This window comes from Hippocampus bargibanti, linkage group LG14, assembly GCF_051943395.1.
Source record: "Hippocampus bargibanti isolate YZ-2025 linkage group LG14, ASM5194339v1, whole genome shotgun sequence".
Taxonomy (NCBI): Eukaryota; Metazoa; Chordata; class Actinopteri; order Syngnathiformes; family Syngnathidae; genus Hippocampus; species Hippocampus bargibanti.
In genome coordinates, this window is record NC_142747.1 from 2,648,943 (window position 1) to 2,674,824 (window position 25,882).

General features: G+C 53.1%; 1 protein-coding gene across 4 annotated transcripts; it reads left to right on the top strand.

The window, feature by feature from the left end:
• The first annotated feature begins 179 nt into the window (after nt 1-179).
• On the top strand, nt 180-23,539 carry apbb1 (amyloid beta precursor protein binding family B member 1). 4 transcript variants are annotated; one of them, XM_089013570.1, is made up of 14 exons: nt 180-333; nt 1,341-1,894; nt 2,868-3,073; nt 3,156-3,215; nt 3,294-3,373; nt 3,462-3,528; nt 4,812-4,958; nt 5,732-5,859; nt 6,970-7,084; nt 13,206-13,281; nt 13,367-13,641; nt 13,804-13,980; nt 17,658-17,833; nt 23,405-23,539. In XM_089013570.1, exons 2-13 carry the CDS (start codon nt 1,363-1,365, stop codon nt 17,811-17,813), a joined length of 2,019 nt encoding a protein of 672 aa, XP_088869696.1. In that variant the 5' UTR covers nt 180-333; nt 1,341-1,362; the 3' UTR covers nt 17,814-17,833; nt 23,405-23,539. The 4 variants fall into 4 exon arrangements, with proteins under 4 accessions (XP_088869696.1, XP_088869695.1, XP_088869699.1 ...); XM_089013573.1 differs by lacking the exon at nt 23,405-23,539 and having other exon boundaries at nt 181-333; nt 13,367-13,447; nt 13,526-13,641; nt 17,658-18,913; XM_089013569.1 differs by lacking the exon at nt 23,405-23,539 and having other exon boundaries at nt 17,658-18,913.
• The last annotated feature ends 2,343 nt before the right edge of the window (nt 23,540-25,882 follow it).

The following is a 25,882-nucleotide window of genomic DNA, read 5'->3' on the forward strand; positions in this document are numbered from 1 at the left end:
CTTTGCTTGCGAATAAAGGGAAGAGCACCATCACAAGTCGGCTGTGACGTGTCGACTGACGCAGGCTGGTCACCAGACGAGCCCAGCCGAACGCAGCATAGCCCAATCAAGCGCAGCCGAGCCCAACCGAGCGCAGCCGAGCCCAATCGATCGTAGCCGAGCCCAGCCGCCGCTGCCACTCGCGCCACCCCAGATCGCTCGCTAATCCCTCCCCCTGCCGCCCCATCTTGGAGACGGGCCGTCGCCGCGGGTACCGTCGCCATCGCCGTCACATCAAAACATGTAGCGAGCTCACTCAGCTGGACGTCTTCGGAAGCCAAGGAGAGTCCGCCGGTAAGCGAGACGCCTTCCAGCCAGGTACCTTGCGTTCGAATTCGATGCTTCGGAGTCGGCCGGGCGAGCTAACGTTAGCTTAGCCAAGATGATGGCGACCGAGCGGCCGTCTTTATCCTCGAGCGGCAGGCCGAGGCATCGGAAAAATGACGAGGCCGGCGCGGTAGGGAAGGGATTCCTCAAGCCTATTTTACCGTCGCTTGTTTTTTTTACATTTTATTCCAAAAGGGCGAATAAATGACACCGTGGTGCCACGATGGCGAAATCACGGCACCGTTCTCGATAGATAAAGTGTGGCCAATTTACGTTTCGGATTAGAATTGAAGAGTGAAATGTCAGGCTTCCATTGATGTTTTATATCAACGATATAATTTCATAATGTGTTTTCCCCGGTGCACTTCGAGTCGCTTCGACTTGATTGGCGATTAAAGCTCTAACGGAGCGAACAGCCCTAGCGTTGTGAGCTACAATGCTAACGTCCATGGTCCAGATTTTTTCTGACCCCCCCACTTCAAGATTTTGCATTCGATAACGACCATTAGCTGCGATGCCATCGTGGTGATTTATACGTCATGTATTCATTGAGAAATGCGCTTATAAATGAAATATGTATGTATTTATTTATTAGCAAGGTAGCCTGATAACAACAACCAATATAATTACGGTCACCCCCAAATCTTTTAAATGGCCTGTACATGATTAAACACAGCACGCACCACCTTAAAAGGTGGTTAGCTTTCCAACTAACAACATAATGGAACGAATTAAAATACAGCTGTGGGCCCAATTGTTGTCAAAAACAAGGCAGGGGTGCCATTCCCAATGTTTATTTAATCGCGTTATTAGCCACAGCAATTTCTGCAATGAGATGCAGGGGAGAAATATATATCATCTGTTCGTCTCTCTTTGTAGATATAAACTACAGGATCTAAGATTTTTTTATATACAGGCTACATAACGTGATGTCTTCTTCATCTTCCTATTCTCTCCCCCATCTTGACCTGCAGCTACGTGGAACTTGAAGCAGCGATGGGCGGCCACGACGACGACGTCGGGCCGTACATGGTCAACAAACATCGCGACGAGGAGCTGAAGAAGAACAAGCTGAACGACTGGTGCGAGCACGAGTCGACGGGCAACACTGCCAAGTGGCACAAGGAGGGTCAGAACCTGCTTCGCAAGGTGAGCGAGAACCAGCAGGAGCAGGACCACAACTGCAACATCAGCCACAACGGCAACCCGGACGGCGAGGAACGGGAGGAGTCCCCCAAAGCGGCCGCCCGGGAACAAGCCAACAACATCCTCAATGAGCCGCTCCTCATCCACGCCTTGGACGACGACGACGAGGAGAAGGAGAGGCAAGAAGAAGACGAGGGGGAGAAGTCTGAGGAAGGTCCTGCAGATGGAGAGGAGGCCCCCAACGGAGGAGCTGGAAGAGACGGCAGGAACGCGTGCCTCCTGTTCGCCAACATCAACGGGACGCCGAGCGACGACGAGTCCAACTGGCCCGCCGCCGCTCAGGACAACGCTGCCGATGCTTCTTCCCCCAACGGCAACAGAGGTGAGTCGGTTATCTTGCGGCAGAGACATTTCAAACTGAAAGGACAACCGACACCATTTTTTTTCCCTAACTGACATCAGACAAACGTTTTATAGCATCTAAAATACCCAAAACACGCAGGCTGATATTTTTAGTCAAATGCAAAACACCAATAGAAATGACTTAAAGTGTCCTAAAACTGCCACAAAATGAGCTCAGAACTAGGGAGATTCAGAAAATCCCGCCCCCTTGTTCGTGACGTTACACCAGGATACTCCTTCACAAACTGCCTTGCTCCAGAATCAAATCAATCGCTTCAGAGAGTTCAGATTCGGAGAAGATGCTTTCTTGTTACTCATCCAGTTATGAATATGATTCAAATAGTTCTGAAGAGGAAAGCATAAATGTTTCGATTAAAGAAGTCCTTCCGTGTCAATTTGAGCTGTCTGGACTCCAATGTAGTGCCCAGACAATGCAAAAGATGGCGCACAAGCTCTGTTGGAAATGGGCTGATTTGTCCGCTGGGAATTTGTGTAAACTTACACCTTCTTTATGCGTATTACCACAATTGGCTGCGACACACAACGATTCACCATCGCGTAATATATGTAGTTGTCCTTCTAATTTCGTGATCAACATGGTGTTTTCAGACAAAAAAAGTACCCAAAATGCATTGTGTTTGCTTTCTCGGTCAGGGGCGTTCTCTCAGTGACGTCACTTAGGGCCTCGTCATCAACTCGAAAACAAGACCTCATGAATATTCAGCCATAGTCTTAAAACGTAAAATTTAGCTATATACCGTGGACTCTTTGTAAAATGCGCTCAGTAGAAGTCATTTGAAGCGATTTTACAAATTATGGGCGCAACTTGTCGGCAGGTGTCAGTTTTCCTTTAAGGCGGAAACTAACATGTGGGCCATTCCTTTTGACTCGGGCTCGATCTTGGAGCCTCATCAACTGCAAAGCAACTTTTTATCGCCCCTCCCTTTCCCTAGACTCCTTCTGGGACTCGAGCGCCTTTGAGACGGACACGGACCTGCCGTCCGGCTGGATGAGGGTGCGCGACACGTCGGGCACCTACTACTGGCACATACCCACCGGCACCACCCAGTGGGGGCCCCCCTCGCCGTTGGGGAAGATGGGCAACTCCATGCTCTCCTCCACCATGTCCCTGGAGACCACACCGTGCGAGGACCACGAGGTTCCACCCCCTGAAAAATCCAAAAACATTATTCCCCCCCCACGCCGAGCCACCATTTTACGGGTAAATTTTGTGTTCTCAGGAAACTTGGGCTCAGTTTTCCAGCGCAGATGAAATCGGTGCCGATGGAGAGCTGTGGAAGGTAACCCAACCTCCCTCCCCCCGGCAACCCCCCCCAACCAATCTCTCAATTTTGAACCTGTCATGCGGACGTCCTCAGGAGGAAGTGGAGGCTGCGCCTGATCAAAGTCTGCGAGAGTTTGAGGGGGCGACTCTCCGCTACGCTTCCATCAACCTCAAGTATTTGCTCTTGTTTGTTTGTTTTTTTTTTTGGGGGGGCGCTATCATTGGGATAACATGGCCGACATTTTGTCCCCCTACTCTCTAGCTACAACTACCCCCAGTCTGAGGATGAGGAGAAGCTGGTCCCACTCTGTACTGATTTAGAGAGCAAGGTACACACACACACACACACACATTTCTTATTGGGGAGGGTGAAAGGTCAGGATGGAGCTGAAAACGCAGCAGTGTGAATAATCCAGGGATGAGAATTTTCTGGCGGATTTCCGACTTTTTCAGACCAAAATGACTGTTCTCGAGAAAAGCGCAAATCCGTTGAGAACATTTCGGGAGGAGGGTTAGGGTAGGCTATGGGCAGTGTTCCAATCGTCCGCCTTCTGTGGAGTCTCGGTGTATGTGTGTGCGTGTGTGTTTGGATTCCACGTTAGAATCTAAGTCAGGGGTCGGGAACCTATGGCTCGCGAGCCAAATATGGCTCTCTTGATGATTGCATCTGGCTCGCAGATAAAACTTAAATATGTATTCTCGCTTTTCTGCTGTTCATTTCCTGTTTCGGCTTGTGTTGGCGGAAAGCGCCATTTTAATTGGATGATACTGACGCCGGTACGAAGAAAGCACCATTTTGATTGGATGATCCTGACTTAGGTGCCGAATAGATGTCGAAACTGGTAAACGCCCCCTTTCGAATAAGCGGACGAGTAAAAACAAATCAGCTTGATTCGCCTTTGTGGAGAGAACAGCTTCTAATTTCATAGATTCTAATTTGCAATGAAACAATACCATCAATGAGACAGTCGAATGTCAGTGGCACTATGACAAGCCCCATGCTAATGTTAGCATCGATATACTTCTGCGAGAGACAACAAAAAGCAAGCGTGCCAGCTAATGAGCAGTGTGCAGGCTAGCTAGCAGTAAGCTTGCATATGTACCCGGCAAGTTGACTTGTATTCCGATAGTTTGGCTGGATATTTTTTACCAATCATGGGGAACAGAAAACCATTCTTATTAATGGTGAGTATTAGCACAAAGTTATTTTTAAAAATACATTTTGACATTTTGTTGAAATCACATTAATATATATAAGTACAGTAAAGTCTCGTTATATCGATATTCAAGGGAGTCCGAAAAAATATCGATATAACCGGGACTATCGATATATCCGACCCTGTTTGCATGTAATTTTCTCCGTGCGTGCATAGAAATAGTATCGATATAACCGGGACTATCGATATATCCGATATCGATATAACGAGACTTTACTGTATATATATAAAGCAGTATATATACGTGTGCGTATATACCCACTTTTTTCAGACTTTTTTCTCATTTGTCATTCTCATCCCTGTTTACCTTTTGCCAAAGTTGCCGACTTTTTTTGCAAGTGAACGACGGGGTGGTTTGACCGACTGTGCATTTTGTGTTGGGGTGGGGGGTGTAGTGCTTCGCGGTGCGTTCGCTGGGCTGGGTGGAGATGTCGGAGGACGACATGGCGCCGGGAAAGAGCAGCGTGGCCGTCAACAACTGCATTCGCCAGTTGTCCTACCACAAGCACAACCTGCACGACACCGCCGGCATCTGGGGAGAGGTGACCCACCATCTTTTTTTCCTCACAAAGCAGGCCCTGTTTGATCAATTTGATTATTGATTGATTTTTTTCCCCCCCTCCCTCCATATGCCACTTCTTTTTGGTCTAAATGCGTCCTTGTTGACACGCCCTGATTATACTAACATGGCTGCAAATAGTGAATTGCAAGTGTGTGCACTTAAACTCATTCACTGACAGATTATATTCAAAAATGTGTCCACTCCCGTGCCAGGGTTTTTTTCATTTTCACTCCAATTTCAGGACCCACAGAATCTTGACTTTTAGGACTACATATACATTCAAAACAGTGTGAGATACCTTAGACACTCTTATTTCATCAGGAGAAAAAGAGTTAATTCTTAATTTATATGGGTCTGGAGTTATCTGAGCTTGAACTGGGGGAGGCTGTACAAAATACAATACAATACGTATTGGTTTATATTGCGCTTTAACAACAGCTGAAGCTGTAACTACGAACATGGACAAAAGGCAAATGCTGCCCCCTTGTAGAAAGGGAAAGCATTGCCAGAGGTCTGACCAGCACTTCATCGGCACACCTCGCAAGAAAAAAACAAATTTGGGAAAGGTGCTCTGTCACAATTTTTAATTCCCGAAAAAAATTGAGAATTGCAGCGAATTAGTTCATTTTTTTTCATATTTCATCGGCATCCCTGTTTTCTTCACGAAAAATAGTTTTTTTAAATAATGTGTTAACAGACTGATATGAAATGTGAATGTGCGGGTGTGTTTGATTGTTGTTTTTTTTTGTGCAGGGGAAGGACATGCTGATGGTGCTGGAGAACGACACCATGAACCTGATCGATCCGCTGCGGCAGACGCTGCTTCACACGCAGCCCATCGGCAGCATTCGCGTGTGGGGCGTCGGCAGAGACAACGGCAGGTCTGTTTATTCCACGTTTCCTCATCAACAAAAAAAGATTGAAAGAAAAGTGTGTTGAAATAATAATAATAACAATAGTAATAATAAGTGCCTTTCAAAACTCTCAAGGTCACTTTACAGTTACAGGATAAGTTTTTCTGTGTGTGAGCAGCGGCAGCCACATGCGCTAGGGTTCACTCAATCCGGAAGTAACTCAGATAGAAATCTAGCTAGCTATATACCTAAAAGCTAATGAGCTAGCTACTGAAAGGTCGAAAATCAAGCATTCACAGCACAAGGTCCTGCCATTTTTACCCAAGAGGATTTGGGCCAACAAAGAAAAAAAATACGTTGGCAAGATTCGCACTTTTATATCAGAATTCGAATTGTATTCTCATAATTCTGATTTTAACGTGAGAATTCCATCTTTAATCTAAGAATTCCGATTTTAATCTCAGAATTGCCACTTTAATCTCAGATTTTCTACTTTAAACTCAGAATTCTGAATTTATTCTCAGAAATTCTATTTTAAAACGAGAATTCCATCTTTAATCTCAAAATTCTGACTTTAATCTCAGAATTCCAATTTCAATCTCAGAATTTTTACTTTAATCTCAGATTTCCAATTTTGATCTCAGAATTCCGATTTTAATCTCAGAATTCTGACTATTGTCAGAATTCTGATTTTCAAACGAGAAATCATCTTTAATCTCAAATTTCCAATTTTAATGTCAGATTTCCAAATTTAATCTCAGAATTCCGATTTTTATCTCAGATTTTCGACTTTAATCTCAGAATTCTGATTTTAAAACAAGGAACATGAGACATTTAATCTCAAAATTCCAATTTTAATTTCAGAATTCCAAATTTAATCTCAGAATTTTTACTTTCACCTCAGACCTCCAACTTTAATCTCAGAAATCTGACTTTACTCTCAGAATTCCGACTAATTCTAACGGTTGTATTTTTTCCCTTCCATGCTGCTTTTTGCCCCAACGCACAGGGAAAGGTACACCCAAAGTTTTGTATTTCTTTTTTTCCGTGTGTGTGTCTGTCTCGAATTAGTTGACACCATTTTTTGCCGCATATCTGTCATGTGACCGTTTCCTATTTACGTGTTGTGTCCCTCAGGGATTTTGCCTACGTGGCCCGGGACAATCTGACGCAGGTTCTCAAGTGTCACGTATTTCGCTGCGACTCGCCCGCCAAAAACATCGCCACCACTTTGCACGAGATGTGCTCCAAGGTAGGATCGCCTTCATTGGGGAAAACTGCCGCCAGCCTTCTTTGACCACATTTTGATGGAAATTGGGATCTCTCCTGCGAGCTAGAGAAGCATGGAAACCACAAAAAGAAAGTTTTTAACGCTCTTACATTCATTAGGAAGCCAAAAAAGTACATTTGTACCTTTGTTATTGTTTTTTTTTTTGGGCATGGGGTGGTTATCGCTTGCTGTGCACTTTGGAACCACGAGGTGGAGCCCTCAACTTTGTTGTGCTTTTATGTCACTCATCATTGGCAAGCGTCTTGAAAAGGAAAAAAGATGTCTTTCAAACAGTTTCGTTGATATCAAGACGCCCCAAAAAAGCTTTCCTACGAAGAGCAACACAAAAATGTCCCTTGAATCGATGGCACTCACTGGCGAGATCTGATTGAAGCCCCCCCCTGCTATTTGCTCCTCATTTATCATCCCCAAATCATTCCTGCAGCCTCCATGCTGACCGAGGTGGTGCGCAAAGAAAGCCCTTAATGACTCTTGACAGGACAACCGACACCATTTTTTTTGTATCCTAACTGACATCAGAATAACGTTTTATTGCATCTAAAATACCCAAAACACGCGGGCTGATATTTTTAGTCAAATGCAAAACACCAATAAAAATGACTTAAAGTGTCCCAAAACCACCACAAAATGAGCTCGGAACTGGGTAGATTCAGAAAGCCACGCCCCCTGGTTTGTGACGTCACTATTGGTCACACACTGCCTTGCTCCAGAATCAAAACAATGTGAATATGATGTATGACGAAACCGGTGATGGACGCAACATATGAAGCTCCGTGAATAAGCAATACAGCATCAACCTCCGTGATATGTGGCATATAAGGACATGAATAACAAATAATTAGCTACAAGATGTCAACATCAATGCAGATTGTTGAATGGTTGTGCATACAAAACGTTGTTTAAACTTTCAAGATGAAGGGTGGATGCAACTTGTCCGGAGGTGTTGGTTGTCCTTTAATGAGTCTTTAAAGGTCAACCGACACCTCCGGACAAGTTGCTTCCATAATCTGAAAAATCACTCCAAATGACTTCTACTGAGCGCATTTTATTATTATTAGCATATTTGACAATAAAGCTGACGTTGACTTTGACTTTTTTGACTTTACAAAGATTCCACCGCATATAGCAATATTTTACTTTTTAAAAGTCCCAATGAACATTGTTTTCGAGTTGATGACGATGCCTTGTGGTGGGCAGGGTGCGGAGGGTTCAGTAGGATTTTCCACCCCACCCCCCCCCCCCCACCCCCCCCCCCCCCCCCCCCCCCCCCCCCCCCCCCCCCCCCCCCCCCCCCCCCCCCCCCCCCCCCCTAGTTTGCCCCCCCCCCCCCCCCCCCCCCCCCCCCCCCCCCCCCCCCCCCCCCCCCCCCCCCCCCCCCCCCCCCCCCCCCCCCCCCCCCCCCCCCCCCCCCCCCCCCCCCCCCCCCCCCCCCCCCCCCCCCCCCCCCCCCCCCCCCCCCCCCCCCCCCCCCCCCCCCCCCCCCCCCCCCCCCCCCCCCCCCCCCCCCCCCCCCCCCCCCCCCCCCCCCCCCCCCCCCCCCCCCCCCCCCCCCCCCCCCCCCCCCCCCCCCCCCCCCCCCCCCCCCCCCCCCCCCCCCCCCCCCCCCCCCCCCCCCCCCCCCCCCCCCCCCCCCCCCCCCCCCCCCCCCCCCCCCCCCCCCCCCCCCCCCCCCCCCCCCCCCCCCCCCCCCCCCCCCCCCCCCCCCCCCCCCCCCCCCCCCCCCCCCCCCCCCCCCCCCCCCCCCCCCCCCCCCCCCCCCCCCCCCCCCCCCCCCCCCCCCCCCCCCCCCCCCCCCCCCCCCCCCCCCCCCCCCCCCCCCCCCCCCCCCCCCCCCCCCCCCCCCCCCCCCCCCCCCCCCCCCCCCCCCCCCCCCCCCCCCCCCCCCCCCCCCCCCCCCCCCCCCCCCCCCCCCCCCCCCCCCCCCCCCCCCCCCCCCCCCCCCCCCCCCCCCCCCCCCCCCCCCCCCCCCCCCCCCCCCCCCCCCCCCCCCCCCCCCCCCCCCCCCCCCCCCCCCCCCCCCCCCCCCCCCCCCCCCCCCCCCCCCCCCCCCCCCCCCCCCCCCCCCCCCCCCCCCCCCCCCCCCCCCCCCCCCCCCCCCCCCCCCCCCCCCCCCCCCCCCCCCCCCCCCCCCCCCCCCCCCCCCCCCCCCCCCCCCCCCCCCCCCCCCCCCCCCCCCCCCCCCCCCCCCCCCCCCCCCCCCCCCCCCCCCCCCCCCCCCCCCCCCCCCCCCCCCCCCCCCCCCCCCCCCCCCCCCCCCCCCCCCCCCCCCCCCCCCCCCCCCCCCCCCCCCCCCCCCCCCCCCCCCCCCCCCCCCCCCCCCCCCCCCCCCCCCCCCCCCCCCCCCCCCCCCCCCCCCCCCCCCCCCCCCCCCCCCCCCCCCCCCCCCCCCCCCCCCCCCCCCCCCCCCCCCCCCCCCCCCCCCCCCCCCCCCCCCCCCCCCCCCCCCCCCCCCCCCCCCCCCCCCCCCCCCCCCCCCCCCCCCCCCCCCCCCCCCCCCCCCCCCCCCCCCCCCCCCCCCCCCCCCCCCCCCCCCCCCCCCCCCCCCCCCCCCCCCCCCCCCCCCCCCCCCCCCCCCCCCCCCCCCCCCCCCCCCCCCCCCCCCCCCCCCCCCCCCCCCCCCCCCCCCCCCCCCCCCCCCCCCCCCCCCCCCCCCCCCCCCCCCCCCCCCCCCCCCCCCCCCCCCCCCCCCCCCCCCCCCCCCCCCCCCCCCCCCCCCCCCCCCCCCCCCCCCCCCCCCCCCCCCCCCCCCCCCCCCCCCCCCCCCCCCCCCCCCCCCCCCCCCCCCCCCCCCCCCCCCCCCCCCCCCCCCCCCCCCCCCCCCCCCCCCCCCCCCCCCCCCCCCCCCCCCCCCCCCCCCCCCCCCCCCCCCCCCCCCCCCCCCCCCCCCCCCCCCCCCCCCCCCCCCCCCCCCCCCCCCCCCCCCCCCCCCCCCCCCCCCCCCCCCCCCCCCCCCCCCCCCCCCCCCCCCCCCCCCCCCCCCCCCCCCCCCCCCCCCCCCCCCCCCCCCCCCCCCCCCCCCCCCCCCCCCCCCCCCCCCCCCCCCCCCCCCCCCCCCCCCCCCCCCCCCCCCCCCCCCCCCCCCCCCCCCCCCCCCCCCCCCCCCCCCCCCCCCCCCCCCCCCCCCCCCCCCCCCCCCCCCCCCCCCCCCCCCCCCCCCCCCCCCCCCCCCCCCCCCCCCCCCCCCCCCCCCCCCCCCCCCCCCCCCCCCCCCCCCCCCCCCCCCCCCCCCCCCCCCCCCCCCCCCCCCCCCCCCCCCCCCCCCCCCCCCCCCCCCCCCCCCCCCCCCCCCCCCCCCCCCCCCCCCCCCCCCCCCCCCCCCCCCCCCCCCCCCCCCCCCCCCCCCCCCCCCCCCCCCCCCCCCCCCCCCCCCCCCCCCCCCCCCCCCCCCCCCCCCCCCCCCCCCCCCCCCCCCCCCCCCCCCCCCCCCCCCCCCCCCCCCCCCCCCCCCCCCCCCCCCCCCCCCCCCCCCCCCCCCCCCCCCCCCCCCCCCCCCCCCCCCCCCCCCCCCCCCCCCCCCCCCCCCCCCCCCCCCCCCCCCCCCCCCCCCCCCCCCCCCCCCCCCCCCCCCCCCCCCCCCCCCCCCCCCCCCCCCCCCCCCCCCCCCCCCCCCCCCCCCCCCCCCCCCCCCCCCCCCCCCCCCCCCCCCCCCCCCCCCCCCCCCCCCCCCCCCCCCCCCCCCCCCCCCCCCCCCCCCCCCCCCCCCCCCCCCCCCCCCCCCCCCCCCCCCCCCCCCCCCCCCCCCCCCCCCCCCCCCCCCCCCCCCCCCCCCCCCCCCCCCCCCCCCCCCCCCCCCCCCCCCCCCCCCCCCCCCCCCCCCCCCCCCCCCCCCCCCCCCCCCCCCCCCCCCCCCCCCCCCCCCCCCCCCCCCCCCCCCCCCCCCCCCCCCCCCCCCCCCCCCCCCCCCCCCCCCCCCCCCCCCCCCCCCCCCCCCCCCCCCCCCCCCCCCCCCCCCCCCCCCCCCCCCCCCCCCCCCCCCCCCCCCCCCCCCCCCCCCCCCCCCCCCCCCCCCCCCCCCCCCCCCCCCCCCCCCCCCCCCCCCCCCCCCCCCCCCCCCCCCCCCCCCCCCCCCCCCCCCCCCCCCCCCCCCCCCCCCCCCCCCCCCCCCCCCCCCCCCCCCCCCCCCCCCCCCCCCCCCCCCCCCCCCCCCCCCCCCCCCCCCCCCCCCCCCCCCCCCCCCCCCCCCCCCCCCCCCCCCCCCCCCCCCCCCCCCCCCCCCCCCCCCCCCCCCCCCCCCCCCCCCCCCCCCCCCCCCCCCCCCCCCCCCCCCCCCCCCCCCCCCCCCCCCCCCCCCCCCCCCCCCCCCCCCCCCCCCCCCCCCCCCCCCCCCCCCCCCCCCCCCCCCCCCCCCCCCCCCCCCCCCCCCCCCCCCCCCCCCCCCCCCCCCCCCCCCCCCCCCCCCCCCCCCCCCCCCCCCCCCCCCCCCCCCCCCCCCCCCCCCCCCCCCCCCCCCCCCCCCCCCCCCCCCCCCCCCCCCCCCCCCCCCCCCCCCCCCCCCCCCCCCCCCCCCCCCCCCCCCCCCCCCCCCCCCCCCCCCCCCCCCCCCCCCCCCCCCCCCCCCCCCCCCCCCCCCCCCCCCCCCCCCCCCCCCCCCCCCCCCCCCCCCCCCCCCCCCCCCCCCCCCCCCCCCCCCCCCCCCCCCCCCCCCCCCCCCCCCCCCCCCCCCCCCCCCCCCCCCCCCCCCCCCCCCCCCCCCCCCCCCCCCCCCCCCCCCCCCCCCCCCCCCCCCCCCCCCCCCCCCCCCCCCCCCCCCCCCCCCCCCCCCCCCCCCCCCCCCCCCCCCCCCCCCCCCCCCCCCCCCCCCCCCCCCCCCCCCCCCCCCCCCCCCCCCCCCCCCCCCCCCCCCCCCCCCCCCCCCCCCCCCCCCCCCCCCCCCCCCCCCCCCCCCCCCCCCCCCCCCCCCCCCCCCCCCCCCCCCCCCCCCCCCCCCCCCCCCCCCCCCCCCCCCCCCCCCCCCCCCCCCCCCCCCCCCCCCCCCCCCCCCCCCCCCCCCCCCCCCCCCCCCCCCCCCCCCCCCCCCCCCCCCCCCCCCCCCCCCCCCCCCCCCCCCCCCCCCCCCCCCCCCCCCCCCCCCCCCCCCCCCCCCCCCCCCCCCCCCCCCCCCCCCCCCCCCCCCCCCCCCCCCCCCCCCCCCCCCCCCCCCCCCCCCCCCCCCCCCCCCCCCCCCCCCCCCCCCCCCCCCCCCCCCCCCCCCCCCCCCCCCCCCCCCCCCCCCCCCCCCCCCCCCCCCCCCCCCCCCCCCCCCCCCCCCCCCCCCCCCCCCCCCCCCCCCCCCCCCCCCCCCCCCCCCCCCCCCCCCCCCCCCCCCCCCCCCCCCCCCCCCCCCCCCCCCCCCCCCCCCCCCCCCCCCCCCCCCCCCCCCCCCCCCCCCCCCCCCCCCCCCCCCCCCCCCCCCCCCCCCCCCCCCCCCCCCCCCCCCCCCCCCCCCCCCCCCCCCCCCCCCCCCCCCCCCCCCCCCCCCCCCCCCCCCCCCCCCCCCCCCCCCCCCCCCCCCCCCCCCCCCCCCCCCCCCCCCCCCCCCCCCCCCCCCCCCCCCCCCCCCCCCCCCCCCCCCCCCCCCCCCCCCCCCCCCCCCCCCCCCCCCCCCCCCCCCCCCCCCCCCCCCCCCCCCCCCCCCCCCCCCCCCCGCATTTATGCTTTCCTCTTCAGAACTATTTGAATCATATTCATAACTGGTTGAGTAACAAGAAAGCATGTTCTCCGAATATGAACTCTCTGAAGCCATTGTTTGGATTCTGGAGCAAGGCAGTGTGTGACCAATAGTGACGTCACAAACCAGGGGGCGTGACTTTCTGAATCTACCCAGTTCCGAGCTCATTTTGTGGCAGATTTGGGACACTTTAAGTCATTTTTATTGGTGTTTTGCATTTCACTAAAAAGATTAGCCTGCGTGTTTTGGGTATTTTAGATACGTATAAAACGTTTTTCTGATGTCAGTTAGGAAACAAAAAATGGTGTTGGTTCTCCTTTAAGTATTTTTGCAATCAATAGTTGACTTTTTCTACCCGAACTCTTACGGTTTGCTATGAAATCATTTGAACAAGCTTGGGTGATTTTAATTTACTCTAATGGATTTTTTTTTTAGATAATGATGGAAAGAAAGGCATCCAAGTCCGTGAGTCGTCTCAGCTCGGAGACAGGTAAACCGCTGTCCGTTGAAGGTAAGCCTTACAAACTTTTTTTTTTTACACAGGCTGAATCTGTCGCCCAGATGACCGCATCCCTTCTTTTTTTCTCTCTCCAAAGAGTTTCCAGCTCCCAAAAACGAACTTTTCCAGCGCTTCCAAGTCTATTACCTCGGTAGCGAGCCCGTCCTCAAGCCAGTGGGTAAGAACCCCCCTCCCCCTGTCTTGGATGTAGCGCACGTCGGCGGCTCCGCTGTGACACCGCCAAACGTTTTGGCAGGTATGGACGTGATCAACGAGGCCCTGGAGGCGGCCGTGACGGACAAAGACAAAAGCGGCTGGACCCCCGTGTCTGTCAACGTGGCGCCTGCGACCCTCACCATACTCGCCAAACAGGTGCCGCCATCTTGGCCCACATCGCCTCACAGTCCAAAATCCACGTCCAGAAAAAAAAATCTAAAGCGATACGAGACAAAAAAATGGAACTTCGCAATGAATTGTTGATAACGCTGAGCCTTTCCAGCTGCATTTCGTCATGTGTGACCTGTCTGATTTCAGACAGAAGAGGTTTTGTCGGAGTGCCGCGTGCGCTTCCTCTCGTTCATGGGCGTGGGCAAGGACGTCCGCACCTTCGCCTTCATCATGGCCGACGGACCGCGGGACTTCACCTGCCACAAGTTCTGGTGCGAGCCCAACGCCGCCAGCCTCAGCGAAGCCGTCCAGGCCGCCTGCATGGTCAGTTTTCACCCATTCGTCTGATTTGCCAAAATTGTCTGTTTATTTTTTTTGACAACCCTGGCTAAAACCAGTGTCTGAAATAACGTTTGCCCGGACGCCCGGGGCGTTAATCTTTTACGTCGGGCGTACAACTTACAAAACGTCTCCGCGCGGGTGGCCGACTTCTTCAAGAAAAAAAAAACAACCAAAAAAAACAATCAAACATTTGCTTTATTCAATAAAGCAAACGTTTGAACAAAGATTTCAAAATCGGTTCTTTTCTGTTTGAGAATTTCGGAATTTCGGTTAGTTTGGCAATTTCCATACTCGGCACGGCAGCCAATTAGAAGCCTGCTTTGTGCTTCGGACTTTGCCGAGCATTATAAGGTCGTGCATTTGCATATCATTTTCCAAAGTAGACGCACAGAACCTTAGCCCCAGAAGAAAGATTCAAAAGAAGTTAACAAAATTGATGACGCTACAAAACAAAAACGTACATTATCCCGTGACTGTAAAGTGTCCTTGAGAGTTTTGAAAGGCGCTTAAAAATTCAATGTATGATAATAATTATTATTATTATTAAAAGCATCGTGGAAAAAGGAGTTCGCATGGCTAGTAGCAGACAACGCAACGTAAACATTGCATTGTGCACCATGACGAACAGTGTATGGACAAACGACAATTGGAGCAAAATCATCAGCAAGGGATATTTATCCATCAATTAAGCAAGGGAGTATTTGTGGTAGGTACATCCTTAATAAAAAAAAATCCTTCATACTTTGCAACAATGATTTTTTTGTGATAATTAGTCATCTTATTGTGTTTCAAGTTGTGAAAAATGGGGCTGGCAACTTTTCAGAGTTGTCAGCCCTGGTGTCCGGTAACTTTTTGTCAGGAGTTTCAGACACTGCTAAAACCCAAAATAGAATACCCAAATTATAGATTTGGCCATTTCAACCGTTAAAAGGTAATACAGTGAGACCTCAACTTACAAACACCTTATCTTACAAACTTTTCGTCTTAAGAATGTCACATTTATGAAAATTAAACCTTATAATAAGAACTATTTTCATAATACACACCCACCACGGCTGGCGGACTGATCTTCGGCGGAAGCACACAACCGAACAGAGCTCCAGCCGGCAGTACTTTCCACACCCCCTCTCATTGAATGCACACGTCGATCACCTACTTGGAGTTTTTGCTGATAATTTTACAATGATAGGACCGAAAAAAAAACCCAACAGGCTCGTGTTCAGCCCAAGAAGACACAAAATAAAATCACCGTCACTGAGAAGAAGGAGATGTAATTGAAAAACACGAATGAGGTGTGCGTTTTTGTGTGATTTAGTGGCCGTTACAGTCAACCATTGCTACCATTCTCCGGAACAGAGAAGCCATCAAAGGTGTGTCTGTTGCAAAAGGTGTTTCCGTGCTCTCAAAGAACGGTCTCGGGCAATCGAAGAAGTTGAAAAACTTCTGTTAATTTGGAGTAACGAAAAGCAGCTATCCGGCGACAATGTGAGTAAAGCTATTTTATGCTAGAAAGCACGGCTAATTCACACCGATATCGCCACGCGCCAACCTGGAAGTTCAGCGCTTATTGAGAATTTTAAAGCCAGTAACGGATGGTTCGAGAACATCTGAGGGCAAGGAGGAGAACGCAATGTTGGCAAAGTGGAATTATGTGCAGGCTTTTACCGAAGAGTTCCATCCAGAAAAGACTGTGGCTATGACAATCATCAACATGATGAACGATAATGTGATGCCTCAGCTTCGTAAGACCTTACAAGTCAGAAAGCAACAGGTGTCAATTAAGTGGTTTTTAATCAGCAAAAATGATGAGGAGTCTCCAAAGAGAAAATAAGAGAAGCCACACCAGAGGTTAAGTTACCAACAGTCCTTATGGAAGGTGACTCTCCTTCCATAAGCCATCAACGACCATCAAAAAGGTAAATAAAACTTTATTTTACAGCACAGTTTATTTCTTTAATTATAGTCCTTGTGTAATGTGCCTCTCTCTGTGACTTTATGTTGCAGTGTATTTCTTTCATTACAATACAATGGCACATTTATTATACATAGAATAAGGTATGTTGTGTGTAGTTTTAAGGCTTATTTAGTTAAAAACTATATTTTATGGAAACCCGGGAATGGATTATTCCCATTTTAATGGTTTCCTATGGGAAAAATGTTTTTGTGATACACACTTTTCGCCTTACACACTCAGTCTGGGAACCAATTAAGTTCGTAAGTTGAGGTCTCACTGTATTTACATTTTTGTCTCCTTTGTCAGCTTCAAGCGAAACTCATTTCTGGTACTGGTGGTTGTTTGCGTTCATTATTTTAGTTATGAATGTAAAATAGCGTATTTTCCGGAGTATGAGGCGCACCCCAATGAATGTTGTAATTTCATAGGGTTATGCACTACTTCTTCTATATGTGTGGGGGGTGGGGGTGTGTGTAATGGAGTCGGTGGTTGCTGACAGTCATTGTGTGAGACATGTTGTGTTACTTCCCATACAAGGCGCACCGGCGTATAAGGTGCCGGGTCTTCTTTTGAAGAAAATGAAGTCTTTTGGGTGCGACTAAGACACCGGAAAATAAGGTCATCTTCACACTCGAGGTCGATGACAAGCAACCCTTCAGTAAAAAAATAAGACATAAAAAAAGTTCCACTCCCACTTTGAGGTGCTGCCAGCCAGGTCCTACTAATGCCATCAGATAAAACGTACAAGTACATTATTTTGTCTTCACTTTTAAAACAATAAGTGCGCCTTATAGCTACCTGGCTAGTCATTAGCTATATGCTATCCATTTGCTATTTATTTTCTATCTAGCTAACTACCTAGCTGGCTATCTATTTGCTATCCCTTTTGCTATGCATTTGCTATCTATTAGCTCGATACCTAGCTGGCTATATATTTGCTGTCATCTCTGTCTATTAGCTAGCTACCTAGCTGGCTATCTATTTGCTATCCATTTGCTATTTATTTGCTATCTAGCTAGCTACCTATCCATTTGCTATCTATTAGCTAGCTACCTACCTGGATATCTATTTGTTATCCATTTGCAATCTGTCCATTTGCTCTCTATTTGCTATCTACCTAGCTAGTTATCTATTTGCCATCTGGCTATCTATTAGCTATATGGCTATCTAGCTTGTTAGCTAATTGTCTAGCTTGCTATCTGTTAGCTCGCTAGCTAGCTTTTTATCTATTTGAGTTACTTCTGGGTTGAGTGAACGCCGGCACATGTGGCTGGCGCTCACCCGCATAAAAAACGATCCTGCGACTGTAAAGTGACCTTGAGAGTTTTGAAAGGCACTTAGAAATGAAATGTATTATTATTATTACTATTATTATTTTTAATGTGGACATTTTTCATTTCCCCAAAGAAGACGTGTTCATTTTTATCTTGCTTTGCTACGTTATGGATTGGATTGGATCATTCGTGGCATGAATACATTGAGTAGATTTATGGAGAAATGTTTTTATATACAGTAAAGTCTCGTTATATCGATATCGGATATATCGATAGTCCCGGTTATATCGATACTATTTCTATGCACGCACGGAGAAAATTACATGCAAACAGGGTCGGATATATCGATAGTCCCGGTTATATCGATATTTTTTCGGACTCCCTTGAATATCGATATAACGAAACTTGACTGTATTTATTTTTTGACACAGCTGCGCTACCAGAAGTGTCTGGACGCACGCCCCCCCAGCCTGGCGTCCTGCTTGCCTTCCCCGCCCGCTGACTCTGTGGCCCGCCGCGTCAGGAAGGGCGTCCAGAGTCTGCTGGGCAGCTTCAAGAGCTACAAGTCGGGCTCCCAGTCACCTTGACGTGCCGCCACGCCGGGAAGGTCCGTGCACAAAAACGGCTCTGCGTCACCCCCCCCCCCCTCACTCCCCATCAATCACACTTGACACCTCACCACATTCGTCCTGTCGTCTTGTGGAGTAGCTCCAGGGAGGGGGGCTGATTTGATATGTCCACCCCCCCCCCCCCTTTTTTTTTTTCTCAACTTTCCTCCCCTAATAAGTCGAATTCCGGCCTGACTGGGGTTCTTTCGCCTCAATGAACTATTTTTGTGTTTTAACAGAAACAACACTTGGAATGTAACTTAAAAGATGCTCCAATGAGCACAAAACTGTAGATTGTCACTCACACATAAACACGCGCACACACACGCATGCACACAGACAGACAGACACACACACACACACACACACACACACACACACACACACACACACACACACACACACACACACACACACACACACACACACACACACACACACACACACACACACACACACACACACACAGGATGCACACGAGTCTTCCAAATGCTTTGATCCATTGATTAGCATGCAAGTTGAATGGCTTACGTGCAATAACGACCTTTCTACAAAATGTTTCCCAGAGATCAAGGGAACAACGCAGCCATGTTGTGAAGACACGCACACACCTGCTCACTCATTCTGTGTCACTCAATCGATGCATGTGGAAGTGTGGGAAGCCTTCGTTGGCGTTCTCGCAGTGTGTGTGTGTGTGTGTCCGCGTGCGTGTTAGTGTCATCATAAAGTAGCCATTGAAAACCACCACGGAGCAGGTTTGTACGGGAGGCAATTATCCAAACTTCCACACATTCAACCCCACCCCCCTTTTTAAAGGAACAATTGAATGATCTCATCATTGATGTGTAGATTCCGAGTGATAGTCAAAGCTAATGTTTAAGAAAAAAATTAGCGACAGAAACTCACCCACGTTCATCACGTCATGGCCGCCTTTGCCGTTCACCTTTGCCCATCAGGCAACATTCTAATTTGTTATTTCTACTCATGTACATTTTAGGTGTTGCGAAAAGTGGATTTGTGTGTGTGTATATAAGTATATATAAGAAATCAGCGCACAATAAATGTCAACATATCATTGCTGTCTTGTGTTTATAGTGTGTGTTACTTCCGAGTTGTATTACATCTGGGTTGAGTGGACGCTGGCCACCTTCAGGAAAAAAATCCTATCATTGTGAAGTGCTTACTTCCGGGTTGTGTGTTACTTCCGGTTTGAGTGAACGCTGGCGTACAATGGCTGACGCTGCCCACCCGCAGAAATACAAATTCTTATCTTGTCACTGTAAAGTGCCCTTGAGAGTTTTGAAAGGCGCTTAGAAATAAAAATGTATTAGTACTGTATTATGGTTGTTTGGGCAAGGAGTGTGTATTGTCTGCAGTACACTTTGGAACCACGAGGTGAAGCTCTACCCTTTGTTGTGCTTCAATGGCAGTCATCGCTCAATCTCGCCGTCTTTTCCTGAGATACCTAAAAACGCGCGAGACAAGCTAACGTCCCAAGCATCTATTTTTCTGTCTATCCATCTTTCTACGTGAGCGTTCAAATCCGAGGAGGAATTCAGAAGGAAGACTTTTTGGTTTCAAGTACGGGTTGAAAGTCGACTGAGACGTTCAGTGCAGAATTTAAAAGACAACCGACATCACTTTTTTGTTTCCTAACTGGCATCAAAAAATGTTTTATAACATCTAAAATACCCAAAACACGCAGTATATTTTTATTCAAATGCAAAACACCAATAAAAATGACTTAGTGTCCAAAATCTGCAAAAAATTGAGCTGCGAATTGGGCATTTTCAGCAAGTCCCGCCCCCAGTTTGTGACGTCACGTCAAGGCTTCTTGCATTGCTGGAGAATCAAAACAATGGCTTCAGATTCGGAGAATATGGTTTCTTGTTACACATCCAGTTATGAATATGATTCAAATAGTTCTGAAGAGGAAAGCATACATGTTTGCAATCGATTAAATAATTTATTCCGTGCCATTTTGAGGCAACATTGGGGGAAAATGGTGTCCGAGCTCCTGTGAGGAATTAATCTACCCGTTTCCACAGGCTGATAAATTCCTTCCATGGAGCTTGGTCGTCCTCTTCTGGCGGCTTTTTGGTGCAACACGAAGTTTTCAGACCAAACAAGTACAGCAAAATACATTGACGTGATGGAAGGACTGCTACAATGTGTCTTTTTTTTTTTGGTCAGGGGCGTTCCTTCAGTGACGTCTCGTACAGAGTCGTCACCAACTCAAAAACAAGACTTCCTGAATATTCAGAGTCTTAAAACGTGAAATATAGCTATATGTGGTGGAATCTTTGTAAAATACGCTCAGTAGAAGTCATTTGAAGCCATTTTACAAGTTATGGACACAACTTGTCCGGAGATGTCGGTTGTCCTTTAAAGCTTGGCTTAAAACGACACTGAAGCTTTGGAGCCTCAAGTCTCGTTTCAATGTTGAGGTTCGTGATTTCAAAGTGTCATTTTGGCTTTCGAGCAAAGTTCTCGCCAAATAATTGTTTGCACCTTCTCCCCTTTTGTGCACTGGGCCAGTAGTTGAAAGTGTTTCCATTGCTTTTCTCTTTCCTCGCTGTCTGGTGAGCTTTCCTCTGTGGTGATGTGTCGTTCGCGAACGAACCGACTCTTCCAGCCCTCTCTATGAAGTGAACGACTGGAGCTGATTTTTAATAGGGAGCCTCTTATGGGAGCCGATTCCGCAACCCCTTCGGTTAAAGTTGCACGTGATTGGCCAAATCCGTGGTAAAAGACACACGCGCAAGCACGCACACACAGGAATATGAATAAAGTCACATACATTTTAAAAAACGATCTTCTGTATTGTATATTTTTGCTAGTAAATTCATTTAAGCAACAAAAAAAAAGAAAAGCTGAGGAGCGATTTGGCAGCCGAAAGAAACTGTAAAAAGAGCCGTAATTCCCATCATTATTCCGCTGCACCCCCCCCCCCCCTTCACACCCACCCGTTCCCGTGACGAGCGGCTCTTACCAGGGAAAGAGCATCCCTTTGTTTCCCCTGGAAAAAAAAAACGCTCTGTAGATGAAAGCTGGTGGGAACCGAATAAACGTGGCCTGGCGGACAGAATTCGCCCGGCTTTCCAGCTTCCCAATCCACAAACCCGATCGGGGGCTTGGGAGGGGTCGATTGAAGACTAAATTGTCCTTTCAGTGTGAATGGCTGTCCTCATTGTGAGATTCTGTGTGGATGTCACTCACAATTTTGTGCGTGCGTGGCCGTCTGCGTTGGCGATGGGGGAGTAGTACTAATCGCAAGTGTATAATTGTGGGTTGATTATGCGGATGACATTTGTCTTAATGGAGATTTATTTGCGCTTAATGAATGTGTAGTCTTGTGGAACATTGCTTTTCCTCCCGGCTCCGTCTCATCGGCCAATCGCGGCGCGGCGCAGGTTGGGCGTCCCACTGTCCTCCGTCCTCTTCTCACTTGCGTTCATCCATGGCACAAATGCTCGTAAAAGATGGTGTTGCTCAAGTTTGCACACCCTCTATATATCATAACCGCTTCAGAATGAAATGGAAGAATGTCTTACCTGTCTCTGTTTTCAGTGCACCCCCCTCCCCATTTTTTTTCCCTCCAAACAACAATATGCAAGCCATCCGCCTCAATATATTCGTCAGCCCTTTTTTGCAATAAGATTGATGGAAAAGCTGCATGCTGTCAGTCTTTGCACAAAAAAAAAAACAAAAAAAACGCTGCGTCTGATTCACTTTTTTTTATCACATTTTTTCTCTCCCCCTCCCCTTCTGAGCCCGACGCCTCCTCCATCAACGTCCGTGTTGTTTTGACGAGTGACGCGGGGGTCATGATGAGAAAATGGAGGTCAGTTGACGAGCAAAACCGGCCTTATTCTGAGCCCACCGGGGGTTGGGGTGCGGAGGGGGGGGGGGTGTCTTCTTTTCACATCTGTTGGCATTTTCACTTTTTGATGCAAACCCTAAAATGGCAACAAATGCTATTTTGCTTCAAGGAAAAGTGTCCACGAAGCCACAGAAGATCCACAAACCACTGAGGAAAAATAATAATAATAATAATAATAATAATAATAATAATAATAATAATAATAAATTTCTAAGTGCCTTTCAAAACTCTTAAGGTCACTTTACAGTCACAGGATATGTTTTTTTTTGTGGGTGAGCAGCGGCAGCCACACGCACCGTCGTTCACTCAACCCGGAATTAACTCAAATAGATAGCTAATAGCTAGCTAGCTAGATAACTAGCCAGCCAGCTAGATAGCTATATAACTAATAGATAGCTTGATAACCAGCCAGCTAGATAGCAAATAGCTAGATAGCTGGATAGCTAGATAAATAAATCACGAAATATTCACACTAAATGCTGATTTTTTTTTCCCCATTTTGCCATTCATTCAACAACATCAAATGGACCAAGTGGAACGGACGAAAGGGGCAGTTGGGCCACGTGGTTCCTTCCTGTCAATCAATCATCTGCGTTTTGTTTTGAGCGATGTGGCTAATCATGTGAGGAAAATGAAACCAAAGTTCTTGACCGCCGGTTTACAGATCTCCAACCATGTGAATTCAATCCACTTGAAGTTATTTATATGGTGAACCAAAGTTAAAAAAATAAACAATTTACCCATTGACTGCCAGATGATGTGCAATGTGCCCAATGTCCAGTGCCAGGGATTTTGTCAGTCACTCAAATTTCCTGACCCACCGAATATTCAGTTTTAGGACTACTTAAACATTTAATGTAGGGTTAGAAACTCTTCTTTCATCATAAGAAAATACTTAATTCCTAAGTTACATGGGTCTGGAGTTATATGAGCTTTAAATGGGGGCAGCTGTACAAAAAAAGTTATGTTAAATGTCTTCATCCTTTTTGTAATAGCTTTCCCGCACACAAAAAAAGACCTCATTAACTACCAGACGATGTGCAAAAATGTGTCCACTCTAGTGCCAGGGTATTTGTCATTGTCACACCAATTCCAGGAGCAACAGAATATTGACTTTTAGGACTATATAAACATTCAATACAGCATTAGAAACCATAGTCTCTATTCTTTCATCAGAAAAAGAGTTACATGTACGTATTTCCTAAGTGATATGGGTCTGGAGTTGTCTGAGCTTGAAATGGGGGCGGCTGTCCAAATTACAATGCAATACATACATATTGGTTTCTGTAGCACTTTTACAACAGCTGAAGTTGGAACAAAGCGCTAACATGGACAAAAAAGGCGAATGCTGCACCCTTGTGGAAGGGAAAAAAAACATTGCCAGAGGCCATGGCCAGCGCTTTATCCATACGCAAGCATGAAAAAAAACGGAACAAATTCGGGAATGGTGTCCTTTGTCATATTTTCAATAAATATTGTGACATTTTGTGAATGACAGGGAATGAGTTATTATGGACCAAAGCACATGGCTTCGAACGTCTGGCTGAAGCCCCCCCGCTGAGCGCTTTCCACATCTATAAATCTCTCTCCAACCTTCTATGAATGACGTCCAGAAATGTTGGGTGGAGACCTGCTGATTATTCTCTTTCTTGTCTCCACTGATCTGCCCCCCCCCCCCCCCTCACAGGAAGCTCATTCCTATTCATCAGGAGAGGCGCCCACTTTGTTGTCACCACCTGTGGGAACATCTGAGCACACCACAATAGAAATAGACGGCCATTGTTGCTTAGTTTCCTTGAGGGAGGTAACCTGGAGGAGAGCCCAATGTGAAAATAATAATAATAATAATTATTATTATTATTATTATAATACTACCACCACTAATACTACTACTACTATGACTACTACTACTACTACTACTACTACTACTACTACTACTACTAATAATAATAATAATACAGTAAAGTCTCATTATATCGATATTCAAGGGAGTCCGAAAAAATATCGATATAACCGGGACTATCGATATATCCGACCCTGTTTGCATGTAATTTTCTCCGTGCGTGCATAGAAATAGTATCGATATAACCGGGACTATCGATATATCCGATATCGATATAACGAGACTTTACTGTACATTTAATTTATAGGCACCTTTCAAAACTCTCAAGGTCACTTTACAGCACCGGTGTCAAAATCAAGGCCCGCGGGCCAAATCCGGCCCACCACATCATTTTTTTCGACCCGCGAAAGCAAATCAAACTTGTTAAATTCCATGATGATTGCTAAAATCTGAGCCAAAATTTCATATTTTTGGATGTCAACCACAATAAAAGTCATTATTCTTGACTTCAGATTTAAAAACGAGTTATTCATTAATTTGCTGTGTGCTCCATATGTAATATTTGAAGGGATTTAAACATTCTAATGGGTTCCCCAAATTCATAACGGCCCTCGAGAGGAAACCATAACTACAATGTGGCCCGCGGCAAAAAATGACTTTGACACCCTTGCTTTACAGTCAATGGATACTTTTTTTTCTGTGGGTGAGGAGCGGCAGCCATACGCGCCAGCATTCACTCAACCTGGAAATAACTCAAATAGATAGAGAGCTAGCTAGCTAGATAACAAGCTATCTAGCTAGCTAACAACTGGCCTGATTGACCCAGGCCAGTCGTGAGTCAGAACGAGAGGAACTATCAGTGGAGCAGCCGCAGGGAGTGGTCCTCTGCTCTGCTCCAACCTGAGGGCAGGGACCTATCATAGCAGAGTCCGGCACCGCCATGTCGGGACACTAGGGATATATATATAGGGCCTAAACTACCAGTAAGACTTTAGTTTGCTGACAAAGTTTCTTGGATAAGAAGCGAAATGTCCGACACCTTCAAAGAAGTACAGATGAAACCTTTTCATCGATGGACCACTCATGTACGAATGAGAGCTTACACAGACGTATAAAGGTTTAAGTTAACACAAATTCCCAGCAGAAAAATCAGCCCATTTCCAACGGAGTTTGTGCGCCATTTTGTGCATTTTCTGGGCGCTACATTGGAGTCCAGACCGCTCGAATTGACACGGAAGGACTTCTTTAATCGATTGCAAACATTTATACTTTCCTCTTCAGAACTATTTGAATCACATTCATAACTGGATGAGGAACAAGAAAGCATCTTCTCTGAATCTGAACTCTCTGAAGCCATTGTTTTGATTCTGGAGCAAGGCAGTTTGTGAAGGAGTATCCTGGCATGACGTCATGAACAAGGGGGCGGTACTTTCTGAATATCCCCAGTCCCCCCGAGCTCATTTTGTGGCAGTTTTGGGACATTTTAAGTCATTTTAATTGATGTTTTCCACTAAAAATATCAGCCAGCATGTTTTGGGTGTTTTAGATGCTATAAAACGTTTTCTGATGTCAGTTAGGAAACAAAAAAATGGTGTCGGTTGTCCTTTAACGATGCACCCGCACCCCCCGCCCCTCTGCCCTGATTGCCGGATCCCCTCACCAAAACCATGTTGGCAGGAAAGGTCACACGAACAAGACAATGTCACTTCCCCCCACCCTTTTTTTACCCCTCCATTTTAATGAGCAGCGCACTGATGAATAATTTCGACAGCAAATGAGCAGCGAGGCTCCCGCCGCACTTGAGTCTTCCCTCATCGTCTGCGCAAATCCTTTCTTTGCCATTCGACAATTGGACAAGATGAAATTCTTATTATTTTTATTATTAGTTTTTATTATTATTATAATAAATTATAATAATACATTTCAAAACTCTCAAGTACACTTTACAGTCACAGGATAATCGATGAGAAGGTTTCTTCAGCCGTCATCTGTACTTTTTTGAAGGTGTTGGACGTTTCGCCTCCTATCCAAGAGGCTTCGTCAGCGAACTAAAGTCTTACTGGTCGTATCGGCCCTATTTATATATCCCTAATGTCCAGACATGGCGCCGGACACAGCTATGATAGGTCCCTACACTCAGGTTGGGGGGGAGCAGAGGACCACTCCCTGTGGTCCCACTGATTGTTCCTACATTCCTGACTAACGACTGGCCTATTTGCCCCACTCCCTCCGGTATCACCTCATCAGCATTACGAATGTTGCCTAACCTGTTTTGCCTAAGCAGGCTATTGTATGAACGATCCAAATTGAACCTCACCCCAC

Excerpts from the sequence above, each read along its gene's own strand:
- apbb1 (XM_089013570.1), top strand. The coding sequence starts at position 1,363 with ATGGGCGGCCACGACGACGACGTCGGGCCGTACATGGTCAACAAACAT. Across the intron at positions 3,529-4,811 it reads GTACTGATTTAGAGAGCAAG|TGCTTCGCGGTGCGTTCGCT; the intron begins GTACACACACAC and ends TGGGGGGTGTAG. Across the intron at positions 7,085-13,205 it reads TGCACGAGATGTGCTCCAAG|ATAATGATGGAAAGAAAGGC; the intron begins GTAGGATCGCCT and ends TTTTTTTTTTAG.